At 35.6% G+C, this 27687-nt stretch overlaps 2 protein-coding genes across 6 annotated transcripts in view; one reads left to right on the plus strand and one right to left on the minus strand.

Annotated features, from left to right (window-relative positions):
• The window catches only part of nsmfa (NMDA receptor synaptonuclear signaling and neuronal migration factor a), a 60359-nt gene that overhangs the window by 4379 nt on the left and 28293 nt on the right, over window positions 1-27687 (minus strand). For 3 of the 5 annotated variants that reach the window (XM_032569947.1, XM_032569950.1, XM_032569948.1), the window contains 9 exons: window positions 15025-15077; window positions 11769-11858; window positions 7395-7525; window positions 5337-5420; window positions 5153-5186; window positions 3639-3709; window positions 3463-3542; window positions 2933-3035; window positions 347-422 (listed from right to left, as the gene is read on the minus strand). In XM_032569947.1, coding sequence (XP_032425838.1) covers window positions 347-422; window positions 2933-3035; window positions 3463-3542; window positions 3639-3709; window positions 5153-5186; window positions 5337-5420; window positions 7395-7525; window positions 11769-11858; window positions 15025-15077 — 722 coding nt within the window. The remainder of the gene's footprint in view (window positions 1-346; window positions 423-2932; window positions 3036-3462; window positions 3543-3638; window positions 3710-5152; window positions 5187-5336; window positions 5421-7394; window positions 7526-11768; window positions 11859-15024; window positions 15078-27687) is intronic. The other 2 variants (XM_032569949.1, XM_032569951.1) reach the window with 1 other exon arrangement.
• On the plus strand, window positions 24018-25309 carry LOC116724886 (ADP-ribose glycohydrolase OARD1-like). The gene is made up of 4 exons (XM_032570664.1): window positions 24018-24204; window positions 24340-24398; window positions 24487-24599; window positions 24706-25309. Exons 1-4 carry the CDS (start codon window positions 24018-24020, stop codon window positions 24842-24844), a joined length of 498 nt encoding a protein of 165 aa, XP_032426555.1. The 3' UTR covers window positions 24845-25309.

A 27687-nucleotide genomic window follows, 5' to 3' on the forward strand; every position in this document is an offset into this window, starting at 1 on the left:
TTGATGAATGAAAAGTATACTTTTAATAGAACATGAATCTTTTTTGCATCACATCTAAAGGAAATAGAAACTGTCTAAAAGAAAAACGTGAAACAACACTTCTAGAAAAGCATGCAGAGTGAAGAGGGAATCGTTATTTATTAATATTTGATTTGATTTGATTTGAAATGAAAACACTGTAAATAAAAGGAGAACATCTGTTTTGTAAATCCTCCTCGTTATCTGTCAGTGCTGGACAGATGGCATGTGTGCGAATCATACTGTAAGTGTTGGATGTACTACGTGAATGTGTCTGTATGTGTTTGAGTAGCCGTGTTAAAGCGTTAGGGTGTGTTCCTGGGCCTACCTTGTGCAGACAGCTCCAGCGGTGATTCAAACTCAACAGAATACGGCCTCATCAGATTCTTCAGTTTCTGGAACAGCTGTTGGGCACAGATAAGAAAGCGAGCGGCAATTAATCCAGCTTCTCTTGTAACAAGGGAGCCAGCGTGTTCAGCGGCACACACCAAGCATAAACCCATAAATTCAGCTCGTTACTGTCTAACAGACAAAACTGTTTCTGTGCAGGGGACAAAAAAGACACAATATGCAAGGATGTTGTTCTTTGCTCCTGGCTTTCATATTACCACCTCTTTTAAGGACAACTCTATGTTATAAAAGGTATTACAATATATGAATACATGGAGAAACAATTTTTCTGTGGAGAAACTGTAGGTGACATTGAGAGCAATCATTATAAAAACTACAAAAATAATAAATTGTTTCTATACTTCTGTTTACAACAAGAACAAATCCCTTCTTTAGATGTTTTAAGTCTTGCCATTATCTTTAAATGTGACATTGTAAATTCCTAAATTCAGATAGCTAAGGACCTGAAAATATAATGTGGCAAAAATAATGAATGGGAGATAACCACCCAGCGTTTGAAGCAATGTCTTTTTTGGTTGTGTTCTTACTTTTCAAATGTCCAGTAAAAGCTAGCTGTACTGCAATGCTAACGCTAGCATGGAATGTAGTGTAGAGAGTGTGATTTTTTTTTTATATCTGTTTTTTTCTACAGGAAATAGACCTCACAACACTATACTTCCTGTTAGCGGAGAACACCACACTACACACTATGAACATTAGGGAGCGCTGCTTATAAGAAAGTACAGTAGTGGAGCGAAACCACTGTGGCCAACTTCTCAGTAAGAAAATGACAAAATATGTAATGTATAATAGGTTTTACTGGCATTTTATATTATAGATCAACTCAAAGTAGAATGTAATTGGAAAGTAAAAGGAAAAGGAAATCTTTTTTTACCTCCCTTTTTCTCTACCAACTTCACACATCTAGTAACTGACATTTTTGTCCAAATCTCCTTTGAAAATAGTTTAACCTCAGTTAGATTGGATGAAGTGTATCTATCGAGAGCAATTTTCAAGTGTTGCGAGTTGCAACAGATTTCTAATTAGATTTTGGTCTGGACTTTGACTGGGCCACTGTAATACATGAATAAGCTTTAGTCTAAACAATTCTTTTGTAGCTAAAATCAAAACAACATGAGCTACTAACATCACATAAAATCAAGGTATTATTGATCAAACACAAAGGCTAACTCATATGTTAAGTGAGCACATACAGCACACATATCAACATATATAAACATTTGTGACACATTTGGAACACCATAATTTCTCAATACCTTTTTGTCACTGTAGATACAGAGTGATTTATGTTACAAATATCAGTGACAACATATCTTATCACACTATATCTATTCAAGTTAGTCTGTGATTGTGATGTCTCAAGCATAACATTTTGACAGGAGTTTTCTCTGTGTGAGTCTGCTGTTGGCACACACACAGTCTCAGAAAATCCTGGCTCCGCATGTGGCTGATTTCAAAGGGACTCGGAGGATCTCTTGTAAACTGGTACATATGATGAAATTTGTGTCACACAGGTGCAACGGGAAGTCATGACGTTAAATTCTATATCATTTTCAAACCTGCACAGTATAATATACGTTGTGATTTTTTTTAAATCCTAAAAAGTAAATTAATATTCTCTGGAGAAAATGTAAACATATAATAGAAAATGTCTTTTTAAGGCATTTAAGGAAACTGCAGCGCATGTTTACAGGTATTCCAAGCAAAATCATGAACTTAGGTCCCTATATAAAAAAAAGAGCAACCTTACACCTGTCTTGTTTTTGTTTTTCATTTTCGCTTCATACAGTCCTAAAAAAACAAAAAGCTTGCAGCTGTGTTTGTCTGTCTAGGTGCAGAAATCCCTGATGTGTAGTCTGTTCTGCAGATTGTCCATCAACCCCAGAGAGAAGCACTTTATATAACAAAGCATTGTTTGGCAGACATGACGGAAACAGACAGATGGGTCAGACAAACACCGCTGGCGATGGTCTGTTACTGCTTATGTGTTTGCCAGCTTGTGTGTGCACGGGTTTTGTTTATCCTTTATTTTGGCATGTTTGTGTGTTGCTGTCTGTCTTAATAGCTGTTCAGATCAGGTACAGAGAGATGTAGCATTACTTGGTATGTGTATGTGCTACTCAAATACACTCAGTATAATCACTTAGAAATATGAGAAAACAGTTATGAGTGGAGAAAGAGAGAGCTCACTGGTTTAAAGGGCACCTTTTAGTCTGGTGAAGCTTGCTTCTCATGTAGGGATTTTATTAACTAATGCATACTTAAGAAATATTTAAGATCAAATGCAAGGTATACATTTTATGCTGCAAAAATAACGTCTTTCTAAGTATTTTTGGTCTGATTTTTAGTGCAAATACCGTAGGGCACTGGAAATAAGATAAAACTAACTTAAGATGTTATAAGTGAAATAATCTGCCAGCGGAACCAGTACTTTAAAAAAAATCTATATTAAGGAATTAGTTTCTTAAAACAAACTTATGTATTATCTAAGGTGTCGGAATACCTTTTCTCCGTTGGGGTTTCCCAGAACATAGCATCCCATTATGTGGATCACATTTGGCTCCGGGTTGACTTTACTCATAAAGCGACTCAATCTTCTCCAAAATCTGAAAAAAAAAAACCCCACAGAATATAAAATCTGTATGAGATTTTCGTGTAAGCATTTCCAGGGCAATAAAGACAGAAGAACTAACTGAAGCAGTTCTCCTGTCAAATAACAACAACAGCATAGTTAAGGCCAAATAAGCTATGTAAAGCTATGTGATCTGCGATCACATTAAATAAATATTTTGTGAATTGTTATTGATATTTTTCTTGAGATAGTACCAAAACATCCTGGGATGAAGCTTTGATAAACCAGCTGAAAAGACACCTTCAAGTTTTATTTCAGCTGAGAAATAAAACAATCATTTTTTTTAGATGAAAACTACCAACACTCCCTGTTATGGGTCTTCACGTGTCTGAATCTTCAAGGACATTAAAGATAAATGCAAATTGTGACAGTACAAAAAAAGTTAAAAAATAGCTTCCTACTGGCTCATATCTTCTTCTTTTTCCACTTTAGCAAAGGTCGCCACCTTGTTCTTCAGTAGGTACAGATGACCAGGGCCTCCCTGTTAAACAGATATTAACCCACATTTAAAAAAGGAGAAGAAAATTATAGATCAAGGGGTTACAATAAAACTAAAATATACAATCTTCCTTCTCACCTGACAGAAGATAAGCATCCTCCAGAATTTACTTCCTCTCCTGTACGCTGTGAGCTTCTTGTCTATTTCCTCTGTTAGCCAGAAATAGTGGGATAAGTGATCAAAGAACTAATGAGAAAATGAATAGATCACACTTCGAGACAGAAGCATGTAAATGTGTCATATCAGCATGATATTTAGAAGCCCTTGATCCATGGAGGAGAACCAGATGTAATTCTGTAATCTGAGCATTCAAATACAGATTTGAAACGATCTTTTAAAATGCTTTGTGTGAGCTTTATTTCATGTACAGATGCTGAAATCTCAGGGGAACTTTTGCTTTAAAAAGCTTCTATTATGAGCAATACTTTATGAACGCAGACAGTAGTTTTAAATAACAGTAGGTAAGTTGATTGAAAGGATTAAACAGGATTTAAACATGCATTATGAGCCAAATCTAAGCTATAATTTGGAGATTTAATTGCATGTCAGTTTTCTCCCCAAGCCATTTGCTTGACTTTTAATTCTCGCTCTGCAACAGGAGTCAGTTTGGACTGTTCTGCTGCTCAGCTGAGAATAAAAAATATAGGTGGCTCATCCTATACATTTGCACTCAGAGTGATTACAAGAAATAAAATTCAAATTGAGCTTCAGCTTGAAAATAAATTTTATAAAACTGCAAAGCCTGCTTATGAAATTATGCCTAATTTCTATAAAGACTCTGTGCACAGAGCATGTGGGTTGGGACCATGAAACACCACAGCTCAAGCTGCAAATTCATTTTCCTTGAAAATTTAAATTAAAGAAATTACACAGACTTGCCCAGAAGCGCAGATACAACAGAGAAATAATTAACTAACAGAAGTTCCTTACTTTTTGTGCTAGGTTTACATATGAAAGGCTGTTGGATTTTTTTTCTATCCTTCTCCTCACTGATAAATTTGCCTTCAGTGAAAGAATTAAAACGTCCAAATGTCAAGTAAAAAACTATTAGAGAGCAGTAGAATCTAATTTCAGCTGAATCAGGGTGCATATAGCTAATGTATGTGCGTGGCAAGACCAAATTCTTAAAATAAATCACAAAGTGGTTGAACAAATTAGTACTTAATGAGTAAGGACGCTTATGAGACCAGATTATCATTTTGCATTATTCCCTTTAACAGTCCCGATTAATACACATAAATTGTATGTCACACTAAAGACGGAAAATTTCTGTAAAAGGATCTATAATGGTCTAATTTTTTTTGACATCACACAACCTGATCTTATTACATGGATGTGTGTACCTTCTAAACTTACTCCATTGGAAAACACTGCAAATTCCAAGTTTTGCATAAAAATACAGTTTTGCAGTTGCATTGGTATTTTTGCTGAAACACTAATTACATTTAAAGCAATTTTGGTTGTTTTAAGGTTAACTTAGCACAATTGTTAAACAATTATTTATAAAGCTACTGACTGCTTACTATGACTCTTTCCATTTTTTTAGTTATATGTTAAGCAAACAGTAGGCATAACTTAAGAAAATAACTCACCCAAAATGTCATCAAAAGTTGCATGTTCATGATCCTGTGGAAACAAACAAGTTAGCACTGAACACCAAACATAAACCCTGAATTAATGGAAGAAAATGTAAATGATGATTGCAAGCTGTATGCTGAATGTCCTTTGTGTTCTTCAGCGTACAAAACATATTAGTCTTCAGTGTGTTGGACTCACATAGAGGATGGGGATGATAGATGGATCATCCCTGCGGATTATGGTGGGAATGTATTCTGCTTTTGGAACTTTGGAAGAGATCAGCTGAAGATGGAGCAGAGAGGACACAGAGGACTGATTAGTGAAGTTATTTAAATGACATTCACAATTCAAAGGCTTCATTTATCCTACTTGTCATGAATAGAAAAAACACCCTGGCAACCCTCTACAGTTTTAACCAATAACTATTGGCTCATTAAAAATACAGTTTTTAGAAGACATGGGAAATGTACAGGACCTCATAAAGAAGCGCCCACCGGAAGTAGCGGTATTTCATTGTTTTCATTTGCTAGTCTATATTCATGATAGAGGTTACAGCTCTCTTTTTGGTTATAATACAATATTTAGTAAAACTTGTTTACGGACACACTGTCTGCGATCAGAGAGCTGCTCAGTACAGATTATTGTAATTGTGAGTTTAATCACGGGGAGCGACAGGAACATGATCGTTAAGTTTTGTAACAGAATGACCGTCAATTAGCAGCGCTGCTAGCAGCTCGTTTCTCTGAAGAACTGACAGTAATAAAGAGAAAAGCAGAGAAGTTGGTCAGAGATCTGAGCTGCAGGTTTGTGCTGACAGTATAAAGCACAGGTGTCAAACTCCAGTCCTCGAGGGCCGCTGTCCTGCAGTTTTTAGATGTGTCACAAGTACAAAACACTGGAATGAAATTGCTTAATTACCTCCTCCTTGTGTAGATCAGTTCTCCAGAGCCTTAATGACCTAATTATTCTATTCAGGTGTGGTGCAACAGAGGCACATCTAAAAGTTGCAGGACACCGGCCCTTGAGGACTGGAGTTCGACACCCCTGGTATAAAGCACCAGAACTACATATTAGCTTCATGTGATGTGAATTTTATTTTTCGTTTGAATTAAAAAAATAATAAAGTTCATGATCTGAGTCTTTATCGTTATGATTGGGCCAGCAAAATTTATTTATAAGACAAAATAAAATATCTGGGATTATTTAGTCCATCACAACCGGAACCTCGAGGTTCTACGTTGCTGAGTGTCGCTGCAAATCAGCAGAGAAATAACCGCAGCTGTTGCGCTCCAGACCCTAATACGGATAATCTCCCCACTGGACTAGAATCGAAACGAATCGCACATTAACCGGTTATAGAGAGCAACTTGCCACTGGAAAGTGTCGGAAGATGCCCTTGTGGTGCTCGGGTAACTGTTGTGCTGTTCGTAGCTGTACTCTAATAATCAGACTATGTTTAGTTTGTGGCTGCTGCAGCAAGTGTGTTTTGAACGTGCTCCAAAAACAAAAGCGGTAGTTTTCATTGCCTACCGACAGATAAGCGAACAAAAATAGTTTGGCTAAAAATTCTAAACTTAAAGAGAGACCCCAACATGCTTTATGTGAGCTCATTTCACATAAATGAGCTCATTTTGTGTGGACAAAAAGCCAACGGAAAAAAACTTCCGAAGCAACTGAGTCAGTGAAGTAGCTACATATGCTAGTGGTGGTAGCTACATATGCTAGTGCAACTTGAAGAAATGCGGCCATTTCTTCAAGTTGCCATCCCTCCCCGCAATAGCTGTAGGTTGCGATAAAACAATATTGTCACATTTAAGCTTTGATAGCTGGTGTTTCCACATATTTTATAGCCTAAACGTTCTGACGAAAGCCGGTTAGCGAGTTCCTAACATATAAACAAAGGGCGGTTCCGGTTTGCGCCGGAAGTCGCACCCATAAATCACGCAAAGCCTCATGGGGGCTAGGAATAAGGTGGATATGGTTTACATTTTCCTTTCCATCCAGTTGGTTTGTTATCTCGTCGGTTAGTGACCTCTGATTGTTTGGATTGGAAGAATAAGAGAGACCCAAGAAAAGCCAGTAATGAGGGACAATATTTTTTGCATAAGAAATACATTGCTTTCTACATTTAGTTCTTTATCCTTTATCCTCCACTGATAATGAGTTCATTATCATCTCAATGCAGTTCCATTATTATGTTAAAGAGACTTTGCTCTCTCTTCTTCCAGACAAATCAGCCGAATACTGTAATAATACCATAATTTTGGGAGGAACAAAGTCATCTCCTTCACAGGCCAGCCTCTCCATCTCTTTCTCCTCCTCCCAGTCTAGAGCATCATCAAGGGCTCCATCCTCCAGGGCGTTAGTGGAGGCCTGCAGGTCTCCACCTGGAAGACAACAAGGCACAGGGCAGAGCATCAAGACCTGAGGTAACAGGACGCATGTGGAGATGCTAGAAGAGCAGTGGGAGGCCAGCGATGTGGCAGAGAGTCAGTTAGGGAGTAGAGACCAGATCAGAGAGAAAGGATGAGAGGTGAGAGGATGAACCTAGTAATGATGACATAAATGAGAGAAAACGAGAGGAAGGGAACCAAACACTAGAAAATGCTTCTGAACTGACAATGCTAATAATTTAACTGCCTATATTTAAGAATTATGTTTATGCTATTTGTGGCCCATAAATAAAGACTCAATCATGCATGAAAGTTTATAAAATGCCGTAAATGAATGTTATGATGGAGAATTAGAGCCAGGCCAAGAAAAAATAAATGAGACACATCATGAGCCGATTACTGGTATCAATTTATACAAACTTTTACAAGTTCCAAAAGTATTTTGGTTTTAAAGTCCTTTAAATGCCAGACAAACTACTGGAGGCTTTTCACAGGCCGTTTAGAGTGTAACATTTTCTTTGCTCTACCTGTTGCTGCACACTGCCAGTGAGCTGGATGAAAGAAGGCTCCAACACATCTCATGCTTACAATGGAGAAAAAATTGTCTGGGAATATTTTCAGATGCTAGAAACAATGATGGTACTCTTATTCCGGTAAAGCTGTGAGTGGTATGTTAGTTAAGCAGCCAACTACAGACACATCAATTACCATGTTTTACTGGTGTAACTCTTAAAAAAGCGGGACTGCAAAAGATTTAATACTTTAAGCAAAATACACTTAAATTCTGTTTATACTGCAGTTGATGCATTAATATTAACCATGACTGCATGTATAAATGTGTAGCTATCGTAACTGCAATAATTAATGTTATATTGTTTTAAGCCATTTTTGACTGATACTGTGAAACATGAAACGTTTTCTCAGATATCATCATGTGTCAGGTTTATTTGTGAATTCAACCAGGCTGGAATCTTTTTTTTTAAATAAAAGGTTATTTCACTGCATGACTTTTAGTGTGATTAGAGCTGCAGACCTTATTTAAGGGCTTCTGAGAGTAATTTCTGTCCATTCAATGATCTTGAGAGACGTTTTCTTTGAAAGTAAGTGGGGGAGTGGTATGATAAAAGTCTCCTTAAACAGGTTGCTCTCTTGGGACCTTTTCAAACTGTGGAGTACAGAATAAATAAAATAGACAGATAATGGGCCTATATTTTACAAATTGAAAGCTGCAGTGTTGTCAGCTGTGATAGTGCACCTGTTTCATGCTAAACAGGTGTAAAGATCAATGCCTCTGCTGCTGAGAGGAAGTAGAGAAAATAGTTTTGAACGCATGCTATGATTCAGAGACGTGTCTTGGATTTTTGACATTGGTCTGTTTCCACATTGACTGGTTACCTTTTACTCACTGGGGAGTAGTTTGACATTTTAACAGCAGAAATCTGTGTTGCACTGGAGCATGCAGTACAAATTATTAGTTATTTCAGAGTGGAGCTCACATTTGTGGTTTGAAAGCTTTGATGTTGTCATACCGTCATATTTGGAGAAAACAGCACAGATATCCTGTGGCACCAGAGCCGGCCCAGGGCATAAACAAACCAAGATGATACTTTGGTCCCCCAGCACGGGGCCCCCAGTAACATTTGAATTCTTAAACAAAATATTGATATCAAAACATATGAATTTTTCTTTAAAGGTTTTTGAGCATAAGATTCTAAAGAATTATAAGTTTTTAATATCTTCAGTTTCTGTTCTCCATTTTAAAAAAACTAACATTTTAATTTGTTTGGGATTTAAATTAGTTCTCCATTATACCAGTTGTACTTATGCACAGAAAAGTCTCCATCACATTCATACTTTTGTTAAGTCCTACTTTAATGCCAGTAGTTTGATTATCTCTGCTTCTGGTGTTTCTGTAGAGTCACATTTTATGCGCACTGTAACTGCAAATAAATCTCACTGAATAACTTATAAATCTCACTGAGTTTTCTGTAAACAATGCCAATTATACTTGACAATTATTTGCTTGTTTTCCAACTTTATCAAACAAGTTGTATGCCAGACGTGACTGCCCCAATTGATTAAATACATTAATACATCAAAATTAAGAACTCCCATTATTTTCAGTCAATAAATACATCAGCTAAAATCTTTCTCTCTGATGCCTTTTTCTATAAAAATTAAATAAAGATAATGGATGTACCCTCATACCTAGACATACTCTTGTAGTCCCTTCATTTTCTGCTGAGGTTATAACTATTATTTTTATCAAACATTCTGCAGCACATTTTATTTCACCTATTAGTTGTCGACTTTAGAAACAAAATTTTAATCTGTAGATATTCAAGAAAATAAAATATTCATATCTGACAGGAACATCATAATCACTGCAGCTCTACTAAAGGCTTTTTTTGGGGGTAAGTTTCATGTTTTTAGTGATTTTGATTTTGACCTTTCTTTGTGTTTCTGTCTTTCTGATTTTATTCAGTTTGTCTAAATTTATGCAATTTACATTCAAATAGCAGTTTGACCTTGACTTACTCCTTGTCCCAACTTCTAATCATCAAACTGGTTTTCTATCATTTCATTTACTAGTTCAAGGTTTTTATAATCTTTTCTTATCCTTGGGTTTCAGTTGTTCTTCTACACTCTTTGCTGCCATCAGCTGTGCCTGTCGCTCTTATTTTGTACATATGTCTTCTTTGGGTTTTAGTTTTGGGTTTTCAGTATTTCATTTTGGGGTGATTTTCTTTGTCATTTCGAACAATATACAGTACAGACCAAAAGTTTGGATACACAGTTGTGTCCAAACTTTTGGTCTGTACTGTACATTATTGTGAAACAAATAACTATGCTACATGAAATCCCATTTTATGACAAAATTGCAGTGGATGAGTAAAATAGCATGAATGGAGGGACATAAATGACAAAATGGGATCAGAATTAAGGCCAACAAAGACACAGCAGAGGTTCAAGAAACATTAACCATCACATCATATTTTCATCAATTCATTTCTTTTGATTATATATTATATTGAAACACTGATGGAGGTGGGGGGGAAAAAATCAAAGCACAAACCCGAACATTAGTGCAGACAAACAGCATGCAAACAGTCTGAGCTGACTCGCACTTTCACAGCCCCGCAAATTCACAAAAGACACACAAGTCCTTACAATGACATTTCTGCCAGCTGAAACACCCGGACTTGGACACACTTCATTGTGGGGGACATACTCACAGGACGAGAGAGCATCACAAAGTTGAAGAAAGACCCACAATCAGAGAGAGACAGATGGACAGGGTCATAATCAACAGCAGAAACAGTCAGTATGTACGTGTGACTGTGTCATTCATGTGTGACTTTTTTTTTTTTTTTTTGCAGTGTTAGTTGGTCTTAGTCATGATGTGAGTTGTGATGCCAAAAGCTACTTCGTTATAAGGAGGATCTGTAGAGCAGACTGAGCTCTATGCTGTTAAATAGTGAGTACTCTCTGAGCTTTAATATTTCCAGTCAAATCTTCTATAAAAACAAGATTTTAGAGTACAAAATTGGTAAAGGATAATAGCAGATTCTCCATGTGAATGTCCTCCAGAGTTACCATGGGTCTCCTGGTTGCTACTTGGACTAACTGTGATTTACACTTTTCCTTAACTTTCTCTCTGATGTGTTTCTGATGTCTGATGTGTTTTGTGGTCTTTTTCAATGTTAGTCCTCTAATGGTGTCTTACAAAACTCTGAGACCTTCACAGAAAAGCTGAATTTATACAAAGAGTAAAGTACATAGAACTACACCGTTTGGATTGTGTCTTTTGTATGTTTGTTTTAGTTAAAAACTGGCTTCTTGTTTCTTCAACTGAACTTTATAAGTTACATAAAATATTGGAGAAGCACATCAAAGTTTTAGTTTCTTAAGTGACAAAATTTAAAGAGATTCAAGAAGCGTGAACACTTATTGAAATGAAAGATTTTAAAGCTCAAACATGTAGTATGTAGAAACATCTAGTAGCAAAACGATCAAATTTGTATTCAAGATATTTATTACAGATTACATTAAATAATACATTTGTGGGTATTTGCAAGTGCAAAACTATTAACTTAAAATCAGTTTTTCTGATTTAATTACCAGTTATTTTTCCTTGTTGCACCATTTCGTCAATCCTTATGTTGCTTTCTGTTAGCATCTCAAGCCTAATTTGGTGTGTCTTTGCGTGTCGATGTGTCTGTCTGTGTTAACTCACTGTCTTTAGCCTCATGAGGGGAGTCAGTCTTGACTGGGGTGGGGTCACTCCAGGAACGGCTGAAACTCTTCGATCTACGCTCAGCGAATGCTAGTGTAGGTGAGGAGAGAGAGTCACACACACGCCCACTCTCGCGCACACAACAGGAAGCCCGCAGAATGGCTTTTTCCTCAAAGCACACACCACCAAAAACAAACAAAAGTGCAAAGACTGCTGCAGCTACTAGAGCACAGATACAGAAAGCACACAGAGCCACAACTCTTCTCCACAAACACTGCTTACACACAAAACCAACAAACAAATGAGCGCGCAAACAGCACACAGTCATTTTGTTGCTTGTTATTGTTTACATGTTTACCATTTACCACATGTTCATCAGTACATATTTTGTGCATATATAGAGACAGGACAAATTAACATAGCTATTTACAGACTCTGCAAACGAGAGTTTGATCATCCTAATTTTAAAAGCTATCATTTGTTCTTTATAACAAATTTTTTTTAAGGTTTTAGAACTTTGATGTTGTTTATATAGAATAAACTATGATTATTATTTCTCTATGCTGGCTTGTTTTAATTGTTGTTCCTTACTTGTTCTGCCATTTGATCATGAGAAAGAAAATGTAATTTCGCCTTTCATAAATCTTAAATTTTAGGCTGTAATACACTTTGAAACTGTGGCCAGACTCCACAAAATGCTAAATTTACTGCATCCAATGCAAATAAAGTGTTGAATAACAAAAATAGAACAAGAATTCACAAATTGTGTGCAATCACAATCACCCTCTGAAACGCCCACTTTGACATGGAGCATGACATGAACACTGTGTTCAAATTATCAGCAGTCTAACAACACCAACAGGCCCAATCTAGCAAATGTTTTCTATTACTGTACTGAGGTGCAGTACAGTAATAGAAAACAAACATTCCAGCAATCAAGGCTTGATGCTGCCGAGTCTGTGGAATCGATTCTGTAGCTGAATGGGTTCCAAATAGTACCAGTGTGGAGCTCAATCAATGAGATCATTCTGGTGGGCTCTTTTAAGGCAGCAGATGTTGTATGCTGGTTATAGTGTATTTCTCTCAATAAACATGAGTAAAATGGGTTGTTCCAGGCAGTTCAGAAGAACAGCATATTTTGATCTAAAAGATGATTAAAGAAGTTCATCTGATAAAATGTTCTAAAAAGCTTTAACGTAGATATTAAGAGCATAAAGAAATGGAAGAAAACTACTGTAGATCAAACAAAAGCCAAACAGAAAAGACTTCAGTGACCAACTTTGGGGTGATCAGTGAAGGTCTACTGTTCCCTCCGTGCGCTGAAGCAAAAAATGCCTATGTAAAGCAAAACTATCAACAAGAAACACCCAAAAAGCCTCATTTTTGAAAACACCACAATTTCTCCTAGAACATAACCATGGGTCTAATGGATCCACATATTATGAACTGATGAAAGCAAGAATATTCCTTTTGAGTATAGGAGCCAAAGGTTTGTCAGAAGAACCGTACTGAATTCATACGGTGTATCATGTTCATGAGATCAGTAATTAACAGGAAAGCTAAATGTTCCAACTCTTTTCAGTTTACGCAGCAAAGCTTTGAGCTTATGAAAAAAAACTGATGATACTGCTTTTTTTTTCATCCATCTGCTTCATATTCTTTATTCCTGACCTTCTGAGGACTGATTATAGATAGAACTGGGGCTGATTAATTTGCTACATTAAAAACAACACTTTAAAATAATTAAGACATTTAATTGCGCAGTGGAATGTAAACCGCTCCACCAATCGTCTAGTGTTTACATTTAGTATAAATGTCAGATGTCCCAGTGTAAGTCAATGCAGCACCTAATGATCTGCAAGCTACATAATGCTCCCTACCCTCTGCTCAGCTTACAGGCAACACAAATGAAGGGTTTTTATAGTGTAACAATCAATAATCAGTGTGCAAATGAAATGTCGTTAAACAGGAATAAAAGTATGTTGAGCAGGTTTTGAAAACAAATGTCACATTTTGTTCCCACATAGGCTCAACATTTTAAATCTAAAATGAGGGAATGAGACATCCAGACAAGGTGAGGAAAAAACAAACAGCTAAACACATATTAGTATTGCTTTGCAATTCTGCTTTCAGTGCTGAATATTTTTCTACTTTTACTTTGTTGCTGTTTTGACTGAGGGGTGAGCTGTTGAAAAAATTACTCTATGTGAGGAGGATTTAAAAATCCCATTTCCACTAAAATGCAGTGAGTAGAAAGAGCAACAGAGAGGACTTGAACACTTCTGAAGATAGAACTAAATAACAAAAAACCTGTTAGGTAAAATATCAAAGCATTTAACTTTTTTTTTTTTTTTTTTGACGAAGTTGCATAATTTAGAAGAGTTTAAAGTACAAAGCTGATGATTTTCTTGCCAAAGGACAAGCAGGTTTGTACTTGCAATTGGATATGTTGGATGAACCACTGCATGAAAGCAAAGCCTCAGCATTCCAGTTTTAAATGATCCTGGGTAGAAACAGATACATGTCATCACAATAAATTTTTCTGTCTATTTATTAGCTCAACCATTAACCAAAATTTATTGGAATTGAAAAACTTGGCCTATAGCATCAATTATTGGTATTTGTTAAGAAATTAAAAGACTTACAATTAATTGATTACAAACCTAATTTATTTGACTAATGTGTTTAATCATGTCTTACCACTCATAATATGTTTTGATGATAATTGTTCCATGTTTTGCTTTTAATAAAATGTGCTATGTCCTAAATGCATTTGGTTGTATGGAAATGATAACTATTATTTGGATTTGGATGTTTAATCACGTTTTAAACACACCACAATTACTTCGAACATAAAAAACCACATTGCAACAGATAATATACTTGTATTTAATATTTTTTAATATTTTTTTTTTTTACTAATGAGCAGCTGTAAAAAAAAAAACAAGATTAACTCACCAGTGTCTTGTTAGAAATAATTTTGTTTTACATTTTCTTAGCAGTTTGCAACCAGACATTCAAAGAACACACATTACATGCAAACAGGTCCAACCATGCATAGACTTGCCTCATCTAAGAGACACTGATTAATGGAAAACCTTGGAAATGTAGGGAAAACAAGCAACCCTTGGTGGTATACACATGCAAAGCAACAGTTAACGGAAAAGAAAAGAAAATGATGATGGTGGGGTGAATAACATCACAGTCAATATGAACAAACATATCAACTGCTTACATACACACATATCTGACTCACTCTGCGCTTTAATCCTTCTGCTTCCCACCATCCGAAGATGCTTCCGGAAGTTCCTGTGGGTAGCCAAATCATAGCGGAGGAGGGACATCGGAAGGCAGAAGACGGAGGACCACAACATGAAGAGGAGATACAGGAAGGGGTGGGCGAGTGGGAGAGACGGGCAGAGCGAAAAGAAAAGAGTTTACTGTCGAGACTTTCCTAAAGGTTGAAAAGGGACTATTAGGTACACAAAGAGCGTACATTTTGTTGTCAGTGTGAGCAGAAAATAGGGTTCACAGGCACACAGTGGGTGAAGCATTCTCTCTTATTACTGTGTCAATTAAAATAGGCAGTATAAATAATTTTGTCAGTAACATCTATTCTTGTTGAAACATCTGAAGGCAAACGAGAGATCCAGTTTTTTCGATTCTGATGCTGCTGTGTGTTGCTAGAGGATATTCCTCTTTAAAAAAAACACAAACCGGTCCAGTAGAAAACTCTTGAGATATAAATGTCATATTTATTTGTTCTATGATGCTTTGCATGTAACATACTCTATTTCTAAAAATGGTGTAACACCCAAATTGAGAATTTCTGTGGTAGAGCTGCACAATATTTCAAATTGAAGTCACGATGATAATATCAGTTCCTGCAAGACTGCAATCACAAGTGATTCCATGGTTGATATATGGCAACCAATATCATATTTTACGTGCAACTCATGAATGGCCGGTTTGAACTGTCCTTGATAACTTCGCTTGATGCATATTTTAAGTGACTGAGATGCTGGAGCTCAGAGACATTTGTATAAATAAAAAGAGTAAGATTCAGGAAAATTTAATAAAAATGATATTATCTATTATAATATTTAGTCAGAGTTTTCCAATTACATATTTATTGAATATCTCGCAGCCCAGACATTTTGAACGTACAATAAAAAACCAGCTTAATACACATCTAATGCGCTCTCAGTGATTCATAGCACATAATACATGAGATAAAAAACAAAGAAATTAGATTTTTACCTTTTTTTACCATTTTTATCCCCCCAAATGCTAAACTTTGACAGGATTTCTATGATGATATCCTGTGTACCACATAAAATCAAAGTTTTATTTATTTTCATCTACAAATGTGAAAGTGACCAACAGAATTCTTATGATGGATCAAGAATAAGGTTGATAAAATCTTCTTAAGAATATTAAAATCTTGTTTTAGATGTAAATTTATATTTTTTGCAATGATAAACTTGTATAAAGTGGCCATGTGACATTTGTGTTACACAGTTTTTTAAATGCTATGATAACCACCAAATAATGGACTAAAACAACCTCGAACCTTGTTATTACTTTATGCAGCAACTGGTGACTGCTGGGCATGAAGGACTACTTTCAGAGAAGCACAGCGGGTATTTTGATTGATCTTTGCTTCTAACATTTTACTCTCACCTTTTAAATGAGTGCTCTGTGTTTTTGTATTCTTGTGATGATTGCACATTCTGTTGCAGCTCAGTTTTCAGCTTCAAATTTTCACAAGAGGAAGAAATAAATAAACAAATGCACTAGATTGACTTACAAAGGTGGCATAATAACAATTGTAATATATGTAAATTTTATTCAACAGCGGGACAAAAATTACAGTGAATTATTGGTAATAGCTTTCAATGGGTTACAGTTCTTTTGAAAAATGTAAATTTGCATTGTATGACATTAAGGGTTGCTAGGTTATCTTACTTTTTTATACTATTTAATCATGTTGAGGCTACCAGAGTTTCCTGGCCAGGTTTATGAAATTAAATTCTCTTTTTAGTTTTATGATCAAATTATGATTTTCACATTTCACAAAGCTGAAAACTGAATCGGCAGGTCTTGCTCTTTAAATATTTCCTCACAAAACATCAACCGGGATAAGCAAAACAAATACAGTCAGAAAATTGAATTTGGAGAAACATAAAGCTGAAGTTCATGGATCATAAAATAAAAGGTTTTCCATTGCTAACTTATTTTTTACTCTTGTCCAATGTTAACTGTAACAAATGGGAAGGAATTGCAGGATGTTTGAGTGTTGGAGATGAACTTGTATTTAACTTGATGGATAAAAGCCTTCATGGCTGTTTGTTTGAGGAAAGAGTAATTTTGATCTTAAAAAAACAAGACCCATGTATTTTTATTTAATATCAGTTATAACATTATCTCTTTAAGTAACAAATGTACATAATAACACACACCACATCTCTTATCAAATCCAAGGTTTTGCTTTTCAAATTATAGCAGATGTATTTTTTTGATAGAATTGTTATTTTGTATAATTATTTACCACTTAATGTGGCAATTAGTAACTTTAAAATCAACAGAGGTTTTCATTAGTTTTTTTGCCCAATCACTTACTGCCAGATTTTGACACAATGTTCTATGCAAAAGCTCCAGATAAACATGCTTTCATCTTTCTGAGCTCCTCCCACATCGCCTCTAAAATATGGTATCCGTGCACCAAGCAACCAGCCAACACTCATTATTAATGGTCTCGGCATGTGGCTATGTGAGAGTGGGAAGTGTGTTTATCTGATAGTGGGGAAGCACATAAACGTGGAGGGGGGCATTAAAGGGGAGCAGACATTTTTATTGTTTCTTTTTTTTTTTTTTGTCGTGGTTTCCCTCCGGAGGTCTGAACATTCAACCTGCAGCTAAGTTTCTAGATGTAGAAAATAGTAGTAAAATGGCTTAGAGAGACTCTATAGGCACCCTTCTGTCAAATTTTAATCGGAGTTTGATGGATGAGTGATTAATGACCCTAATTAATTGATATTAATTTCCGGTCACATGATGCCCCTCCCCCCATCCGGTCACATGATGCCCCTCCCCCCATCCGGTCACATGACCCCCCATCCGGTCTCATGACCTCAGCGTGCTTAACACGTGTTACAATATATTCCCGCTAATTTCAATTCAACCAATAGAAACAGAGACAGGCTCCGAGTTTTATGAGTAATACAATTAAAGTATAAAAAAAAACAATAAGTGTTAAATAATCAAGAATAATATACGATATAATATATTTAAATAGAATGTTGTAATTAACTCTGGTTTTGCTCACCAAGCCGTTCGTGTTTGTGCGTGTGTCCGGGCAGAATACTGGACAGGGAGAGGGTTGAACTTTGAACATGTCCCTCAGGATGTCTCAATGCCATACATTGTTTAAGGTGAACTCCTTCTGACCTCTATGAGTTTGAATTAGCCAATAGAAGCAGAGACAAGGGGTTCGGTGTTAGAAAATCAATAGTAACATACAATATAGTATATTCAAATAGATTTGGCTGTTGTAACTACATCCGGTTTTTTTTAAACACAAGGTCTTTCTGATATACTGCCTGAAGCGGGACAGGCCCCAGCCATCAGGAAGACTCTCATGACCTCCGGTCATCATGCGTGACACATGTGGCTCTCTATATTTCCGATCATCTCAATTGGGTCTCTATCGGGGGTTGATTGATATGGAGTAAACGCCAGCACAGGATTCATTCTCGTGACTTTTTGGAGGAGGCCCCATGACAGTGCTGCTCACCAAGTCATGTGTGTGTGTTTGTATATAAAGACATATAGAAACAAAAGTCCCTAAAGAAAACCTACAGTTTAACTATTTTACTGCATTATTTATGGTAGCACAATTAGCCAGTGTTGACTATGAGTTTGTGATTTCCTTCATCACTTCAATTTTAAACTCTAATAGATTTTCTTTTTCTGTAACACTTGCTAGTGTGATACATTTCAGTAAATGTTCCTCATTTGTACACGTACTTCTTAAGAATATGTGACAGACAGTAAACAGGCCTACTCAAATTTAACTTTTATCTTTCCGCAGTTAAAGAATTTGTCCAGACTTTTCCAGAATTTGGCCCGGCATCACTGTGAATGATTTTGTTCAGTTTTTTTTCTTGCTGTTGAATCAACACTGATCTTCCCACTGCTTCATGTTGTCTCCAAAATAGTAAATCTTGGTTTAAATACATTTGAAACTCAGATTTTTTTTCTGTAACACTTGCTAGTGTGAAACATGTTAGTAAAAGTTCCTCATCTGTAAATTTATTTCTGAACAATATCTGACAGGGACTAAACAGGCCTCGGTGAGGTTCCCTTGGATTTCTATTGATTTATTGAATGTGTAAATATTTATCAAACTGAATGGTCATTCAGTTTTTATATAGTTTTTTTTTTTTCTTTTGGTGTTTGTTGCACAAATTTAAATATATGCTGGCTATCAGCCAAAAATTCAATCAGTGAATTTGTGTTTTTTCTTAAATACTCCCTCTCACGGAGACTTACTTACATCTTCTGACAACTAGCCCCACTTATAATAACATTGACTAAGTTTGCTATTGGTACACTTTACCTAAAAATAAAAATTAAACATACTCACTACACAACCATGCTCCAAGAGTTGCTCATAACATGGTGAATTGTTTTGTTACCTTTAAAATGATCTGCAGCTTTTGTTCCTCGGTCCTAATGATGCTGTTCACTAATGTTCTCTAACAGACAGTACAACACCTCTTGTAATTGATAAGCTTATAAATGATCAATGCGAAGCATCAGTATGCGCTAAAGAAGATCATATCAGTCAAATTAAGTAAAATATCATTATACTCAAAGCAATCAAAATTATATTTCTCTGAAAGGTCATTTTTCCTTTTCAGAGAGTTTAGACTGTATGAAAGGAATCAGTGAAATATACTATAAAATATTTTATCTGCTGCATCCCGATAATAAAACTTCAATTGTGAATTGAATGATTACATTGTATCTAGACACAAAAGAATCAACCGTTAATTAGTAATCATACTGACTAACAAGATCTGATCAAACAAGAAACTTGACTACCTCAAGGGATTTCTCACATTGGAGAATAAACCGTCTGACTTTCTTTAGCCACTAAATTTAACCTTACCAAAGTTTTGCCTTGGAGCAAACAGGTACTGAGTTTGAAGCGGATCAGATGCCTTCAGCCATCTGCTAAAGCTAGACTCCGGCCTTCCTCACTGTAAAATAAAACATTAGACTTAAACAAAAAGTTCAAGCGAACATCACTTAATTATCATCGACTTGTTGTTTGTACTCATCTTAAGCAAGTGGCAGGAATATTTGGATATATAAAAAAAAGCATTATAAGTTAATCTATTTAAGTTGAGTCCATGCAACAAGTAAAATAAAATAAAAAGTGAACTATTTGAAAGTAATGAGGATTTTGGGTGGTAAAAGTTGAACATTTTAACATGCCCAGACACTACGCCATTTCTGCTCAAGCAAACCAAAAGGTTTTGAACAGAACAACCATGTCAAATAATGAGACCATGAATCTTTAATCTATGTAGCAAATATATTGCTGCTGCTGTAGGCAGAAAATAAAAGAAGTTTTACGGAGAATAATATTTTGGATGAGTTTAAGAATATTGTTTGCCAAAATCACACGGTGTAACTACACTTGTCTTTTATATGTAGCAGTAATTGAATCTTTTTGAGGCAATTGGTTGCATAAATTAAAGTAAATACGACCTATTTTCCTGCTCCACATACTTAGTTAGCAATTTGCCAGCTAGCTTCCCAGTCTGAACTTCTGGGCAATGTCTTGATTCAGTCAAATTTTCTATCTTGTATCTCCTGAACTCTGATATTTTGCTTGCTCGTCTTCATCGTGCTCTGAATGCAGTATCGGGTTTCTCTTACTTTAACCCGCCCAACTTACACCTGATTGGCATGTTAGCCTTTTGATTCCCTCCCAGTGAGGCGGTGCTTCACAAAGCAAACTGTTTGTCAAACTGTTGATCTGCCTCATGGCTGTTTTAGAAGATATGGTGACTGAGGTTTAGACAGTACTAGCCCGCTCATGCAGCTTGTTTTTATTAGATGGCAGTCCTAAAAGTACATATCTTTAAAATATGAATAAATATGTACAATTCCATAATTATTCGATCCAACGGTTATAGAAGTTTTGTAATAATGCAATTCAGGTATTTTACATTTTCTGGACTAAAGGAGGATTTCAGTTCAACACCTGTGGTTTCTTAATGTAAGTGTTTCTGCTACTGGACAAGAAACAGGGTTAAAAGAGGATTTAGAAAGAAAAATACAAAGATGATAGTTGTTTTTACCGAGAGCAAGGCTGTGACTAGTTATCGGGACAGAATGAGACCTGTAAAACTGTTGGGCATCTGCTCCAACAATTTATTAATCTTTAGGAAATATTTTTTGGACACAGCCATCCGCAGGAGCAAGATGAAGCAAGAACATCACAACATCAGATGTATTTTTTCATCCTTATATCCGTGATTTAAAACTATTTTTAATTTTTGTGTCATCTTAAAGATGGAAAGAGTCAATTATTTTTCACCCATGGAAAAGTGTAAAGTGTTTATTATGAGTAGGATTAACCAAGCTGAAGGAAAACAAAGAAAAAGGATAAATAAATATTAATTGATACAGAACCGAATCAGCAAATATGAACTTATGAAACTATTGAAACCTTCAAGAATTTTATGTTGTGTAAGATATTTAAGAAACTAATAATGAATCTGCGTTCATGAATTTCTTTATTTGGTTGTTATCTGTAAAATACGTTTACCTTTTGTTTTGTTGAACACCAGACATCTCATCTCTTTCCCACAGTTTTTTTTCCACTTAGTTCCACTACTGCAGTGGATTTTATAGTCAATGTTTAAAGCCAGCACAGAGTCTGAAGCGATGGAGGAGATTTACGTCAATATGGAACCTGTTGGAAAAACTGCATCTAATCACACAGGTAAGAACGAAGTTACAGAGAAATTTAGTGTGTATTGAATTCAATTTTGCTAAGGTTGAGGTTTTTGTTAAGGTTCGAACATCTCCAAAGAGAGGCTCTGCCTCCGTGCGGCTGTATGTTTGGGAATCCTGAATGTTTTACTTTTGGCTGAACTCATCGCCCTCAGTGTACACAGTGAGTCTTCTTCTAGTCATCTTAAAGATGTAAAAAGAGTAAATTTTAAGTTTCTGTTATATAAAAAATGTCATTGTTCCCCTTCTAAAATCAAACTGACCAAATAGCAAGGGTTTAAAACAGAATAAAGCTTAGTGACTCAAAGTGTTGCAGAGAGGTGAAACATTACATTAAGTTACATGAGTTTGATTCATTTTCAGCAATGGTTGCATTTGCAGCCATTTAGGTTAGCAGGTCTTTAATATCTTTTCTTTTTCAAACTATTTACCCAACGATTTATTGTTCAGTGTTACCTCAGTTTAAATTCTACAGGCATAACCAAAATCATGAAACTATTTTATAAGTCTTAAGTGAAAACACAATGCCACTTCTTTTTGCAAACATGGTTAATTTTTTTTTTTTTTTTTGCAGCTCATCACATGACAGCAGATTTTTCTGACATCAGCAACATTCTGACCGAGCAGAACAGCAGCAGCAAGTTTCCCTCCATGAACGCTAACTTCACTGAAACGGCTCCACGAGCTGAAGACACTTTAAGGTTGGTCAAAAGCTTTAAAAAATTTGGATTTCGTTAAAAATTGAATTCTACTCTGAATTGTAGAGTATAACTAATAACTTTCCTTTTTGGTCTAAATGAATATAATGTAAATGAACAACTTTTATTTTAATTTATTAAGTGCTCTATCATTTGCATGTGCTAAAAAACAACAATGTAAAACAAACTAAACTTTGATTTTTTTCTCCTTAAAGGGAAATTGTGTCCTACAGAACGAACAAACATCAGTTGTTCCTGTTCATCCAGGGGCTGCGGAAGAAGAGAAGAGCAGATCCACTAGTGATGGATGATTAGGATCTGTGTTCACTGTGATATTATTCACCAACAATAATGTAGCTTATTAGTACGGTGTTACATAAAACCCTAAAGATAAAATGTACACTTCCAACTGTTGTGACCTGCATCTAATAACACAACAATTTTATCGCTTGTACTCTGTGTTTTTCTTTCTTGTTAAAACTCTGACATGATAAACAAATGTTTTTTTTTGTTTGTTTGTTTTTTTGTTTTTTTTTTGTATTTTTGCGGAGAATCGGTTGATGCGCTCTGATTGTGTATTAATGTGACTTTTACTACGAAACTTTATGGAGTTCCAGTTGTGTCCGGTAATAGCGGATTAAGTTCTATCTTGGTAAAATTATATTTCCAATTATTTACTATCATTTGTAATAAAGTGATGCCAACACCACGGATTCAACAGTGAGGAGTTTGTTCTAGTCATCTTAAAGACGGAAAGAGTCAATGTTGTGCTGATTCTGAGTAACTGAATGATTAACTGAATGACTTTTTATTCATTTCAGAGTTCAATCAGCGAGGTTATTCATTTTGTGATGGTCCTAGTCTATGAAAGAAAGAAACAAAGAAAGAAAGCAGCAAATGTACATGTTGGTTCCACCGGCTTCCCCTGAAAATATGGATAAATTAAGTCATTGTAGGGTTAAAGTAATTTGAAGAGGGAGAAGCGTATAAACAAGTCAAGTCAATGACGAGTCAATGACATGATGCATTCTGCATTTTTAACTCAGTTAACTTAACTTTTTGTTTTTTTAACTGACTTTAATACATTTAAATTGCTACGTTGTTTGATAAGTAGAATGGAAATGACTATTTTTTGTAAATGGTCTTGTAAATTAGCGTTTTAAAAATCAACTGAATTGAATTAAGAAATTTGACCATCGGATTGGACTGAAGAGAAATGATGAGCAATGTTTTATGGGTGGATGAAAGTAAAGATTGGTATTTTTGTAACATCAAAAGTTCATTTTTGAGGCAAACAGAAAATCCAGCTTATTATAGTTTACTGGGACTAACAACCCCCGGACAAATTTGGGAAAAAAATTCAGCTAAAGCGGGTGGTGCTTTAAGGAACAATGAGACACAGCCCAGTGTGGGGCCACATGTAGAGGGGATAAGCAAGGCTGTAGTAAGCGCCGTTACCAATTTGGTACTTTGTGGTTATAGTTTTCTCCAAGTTGCGTTTGAAGAAATTATGAACATGTGCAAAACTGAGAAACTCTATCAATCAACCAACTGGACATTAAAGTATGTCACCGGAGATTTGTTCTCCTGTCCACGCGATGAATCCTTGGCCCACTGCATCAGTGAAGACTGTCGCATGGGAGCAGGCATAGCGGTGATGTTCAAGAAGAAGTTTGGTCGAGTCTCAGAGTTAAAGGAGCAGAGTGAGTCAGACTAGTTACTAAAGTCTTTGTTTTGGAAAAAAATGTTTTATGTTTTTGCAGTTCATTCAAATGTATGATTTCAACAGCAGGTGCTAAATCATATTCTGTTTTGTATTTTTTTGTATGTCCTAATAGAGAAGCTTCCAGGGCAGTGTGCTGTCCTGACACATGATCAACGTTTCATCTACTATCTGGTAAACATACCACAATTATACTGCACAGGACCAAAACCTGTTTCATTATTCGATCTGGTAACTGTATCTTTCCTATTATGTGTCTCAGATCACAAAGAAAAAAGCCAGCCAGAAACCCACGTATGTCAACCTAAGACAGAGTCTGGAAGACATGAAATCTCACTGCTTAGAAAATGGTGTCAATAGGATATCAATACCTCGGTTTGTAGGAACTACTGTGAATAAATGACTATAATAAATACCCTTAAATCTTCTTCTTTATTGGGAATAATTAATCAATTTGCTTGTCTCATATCTCCCCCCTCAGAATTGGCTGTGGCCTGGACCAGCTGCAATGGTCAAAGGTGTCAAAGATCCTGGAGCAGATCTTTAAAGAGACAAATATCTCCATCACAGTGTACAGCCTGCCCTGTGTTGGGTCAAAGCTTCAAATGCATGCCGTGTAGTACATTTTCATTTGAGTTTTGTTTTTAACTTTAAATCCTTTATAATCTCTTAAAATTTTGGATGAAATCAACACTCCTTAAACAGTTTTAAGGAAACAATAAATAAGGAAACAATAAAAACCTCCCCATAAGATGTTTACATACAAGACTTTTAACATCCCACTGATGTAAAAATGATGTTTCCTGCCATTAAAGATACGAAACTTATTGTAAACACTGATGTTGCACTGTCACTATCGTACTACATGATGCTACTACTAAATCATGCTACACAAAATGATCCAACAAAGCCCCTGAGGCAGGTAAAATACAATAGTTATGCCTAAAATTTGTTTTTTTGTTTTTCTAAATCTATATAGTTGTTGAAAACGTAGCTTTTCCTGTGAATCTGTAAATCTAAATTGTGAAAGAGTTTGCTTCTCTAGCTTTATTTTCCTGACCCAAATTCAGGAGCAAGATTGTTGTCACAAGTTCTTTTTTTTGTCATGAGTTTTTAGTGATTCTGATACTTGACTTTTTTAGTATTTGTAACCTGTGAATTAAGTTGTACAGAATATTAGGACTTATATCTTTGTAAATAAAATTTAAGACAACAGCTTCATTTTATTGCAAGGGATGACCTTTACCTGCTAAAACACCAGGCAACGGTATGTAGGAAAATGCAATTTGAAATTTTTAGAAATTTCTTAGTTTTGCCTCAAAAATGAACTTTTGATGTTACAAAAATACCAATCTTTACTTTCATCCACCCATAAAACATTGCTCATCATTTCTCTTCAGTCCAATCCGATGGTCAAATTTCTTAATTCAATTCAGTTGATTTTTAAAACGCTAATTTACAAGACCATTTACAAAAAATAGTCATTTCCATTCTACTTATCAAACAACGTAGCAATTTAAATGTATTAAAGTCAGTTAAAAAAACAAAAAGTTAAGTTAACTGAGTTAAAAATGCAGAATGCATCATGTCATTGACTCGTCATTGACTTGACTTGTTTATACGCTTCTCCCTCTTCAAATTACTTTAACCCTACAATGACTTAATTTATCCATATTTTCAGGGGAAGCCGGTGGAACCAACATGTACATTTGCTGCTTTCTTTCTTTGTTTCTTTCTTTCATAGACTAGGACCATCACAAAATGAATAACCTCGCTGATTGAACTCTGAAATGAATAAAAAGTCATTCAGTTAATCATTCAGTTACTCAGAATCAGCACAACATTGACTCTTTCCGTCTTTAAGATGACTAGAACAAACTCCTCACTGTTGAATCCGTGGTGTTGGCATCACTTTATTACAAATGATAGTAAATAATTGGAAATATAATTTTACCAAGATAGAACTTAATCCGCTATTACCGGACACAACTGGAACTCCATAAAGTTTCGTAGTAAAAGTCACATTAATACACAATCAGAGCGCATCAACCGATTCTCCGCAAAAATACAAAAAAAAAACAAAAAAACAAACAAACAAAAAAAAACATTTGTTTATCATGTCAGAGTTTTAACAAGAAAGAAAAACACAGAGTACAAGCGATAAAATTGTTGTGTTATTAGATGCAGGTCACAACAGTTGGAAGTGTACATTTTATCTTTAGGGTTTTATGTAACACCGTACTAATAAGCTACATTATTGTTGGTGAATAATATCACAGTGAACACAGATCCTAATCATCCATCACTAGTGGATCTGCTCTTCTCTTCTTCCGCAGCCCCTGGATGAACAGGAACAACTGATGTTTGTTCGTTCTGTAGGACACAATTTCCCTTTAAGGAGAAAAAAATCAAAGTTTAGTTTGTTTTACATTGTTGTTTTTTAGCACATGCAAATGATAGAGCACTTAATAAATTAAAATAAAAGTTGTTCATTTACATTATATTCATTTAGACCAAAAAGGAAAGTTATTAGTTATACTCTACAATTCAGAGTAGAATTCAATTTTTAACGAAATCCAAATTTTTTAAAGCTTTTGACCAACCTTAAAGTGTCTTCAGCTCGTGGAGCCGTTTCAGTGAAGTTAGCGTTCATGGAGGGAAACTTGCTGCTGCTGTTCTGCTCGGTCAGAATGTTGCTGATGTCAGAAAAATCTGCTGTCATGTGATGAGCTGCAAAAAAAAAAAAAAAAATTAACCATGTTTGCAAAAAGAAGTGGCATTGTGTTTTCACTTAAGACTTATAAAATAGTTTCATGATTTTGGTTATGCCTGTAGAATTTAAACTGAGGTAACACTGAACAATAAATCGTTGGGTAAATAGTTTGAAAAAGAAAAGATATTAAAGACCTGCTAACCTAAATGGCTGCAAATGCAACCATTGCTGAAAATGAATCAAACTCATGTAACTTAATGTAATGTTTCACCTCTCTGCAACACTTTGAGTCACTAAGCTTTATTCTGTTTTAAACCCTTGCTATTTGGTCAGTTTGATTTTAGAAGGGGAACAATGACATTTTTTATATAACAGAAACTTAAAATTTACTCTTTTTACATCTTTAAGATGACTAGAAGAAGACTCACTGTGTACACTGAGGGCGATGAGTTCAGCCAAAAGTAAAACATTCAGGATTCCCAAACATACAGCCGCACGGAGGCAGAGCCTCTCTTTGGAGATGTTCGAACCTTAACAAAAACCTCAACCTTAGCAAAATTGAATTCAATACACACTAAATTTCTCTGTAACTTCGTTCTTACCTGTGTGATTAGATGCAGTTTTTCCAACAGGTTCCATATTGACGTAAATCTCCTCCATCGCTTCAGACTCTGTGCTGGCTTTAAACATTGACTATAAAATCCACTGCAGTAGTGGAACTAAGTGGAAAAAAAACTGTGGGAAAGAGAT

The sequence above is a fragment of the Xiphophorus hellerii genome, chromosome 8 (genome assembly GCF_003331165.1).
Source record: "Xiphophorus hellerii strain 12219 chromosome 8, Xiphophorus_hellerii-4.1, whole genome shotgun sequence".
NCBI lineage: Eukaryota > Metazoa > Chordata > Actinopteri > Cyprinodontiformes > Poeciliidae > Xiphophorus > Xiphophorus hellerii.

Excerpts from the sequence above, each read along its gene's own strand:
- LOC116724886 (XM_032570664.1), top strand. The coding sequence starts at position 24,018 with ATGTGCAAAACTGAGAAACTCTATCAATCAACCAACTGGACATTAAAG. Across the intron at positions 24,399-24,486 it reads AACGTTTCATCTACTATCTG|ATCACAAAGAAAAAAGCCAG; the intron begins GTAAACATACCA and ends TATGTGTCTCAG. Across the intron at positions 24,600-24,705 it reads AATAGGATATCAATACCTCG|AATTGGCTGTGGCCTGGACC; the intron begins GTTTGTAGGAAC and ends CTCCCCCCTCAG.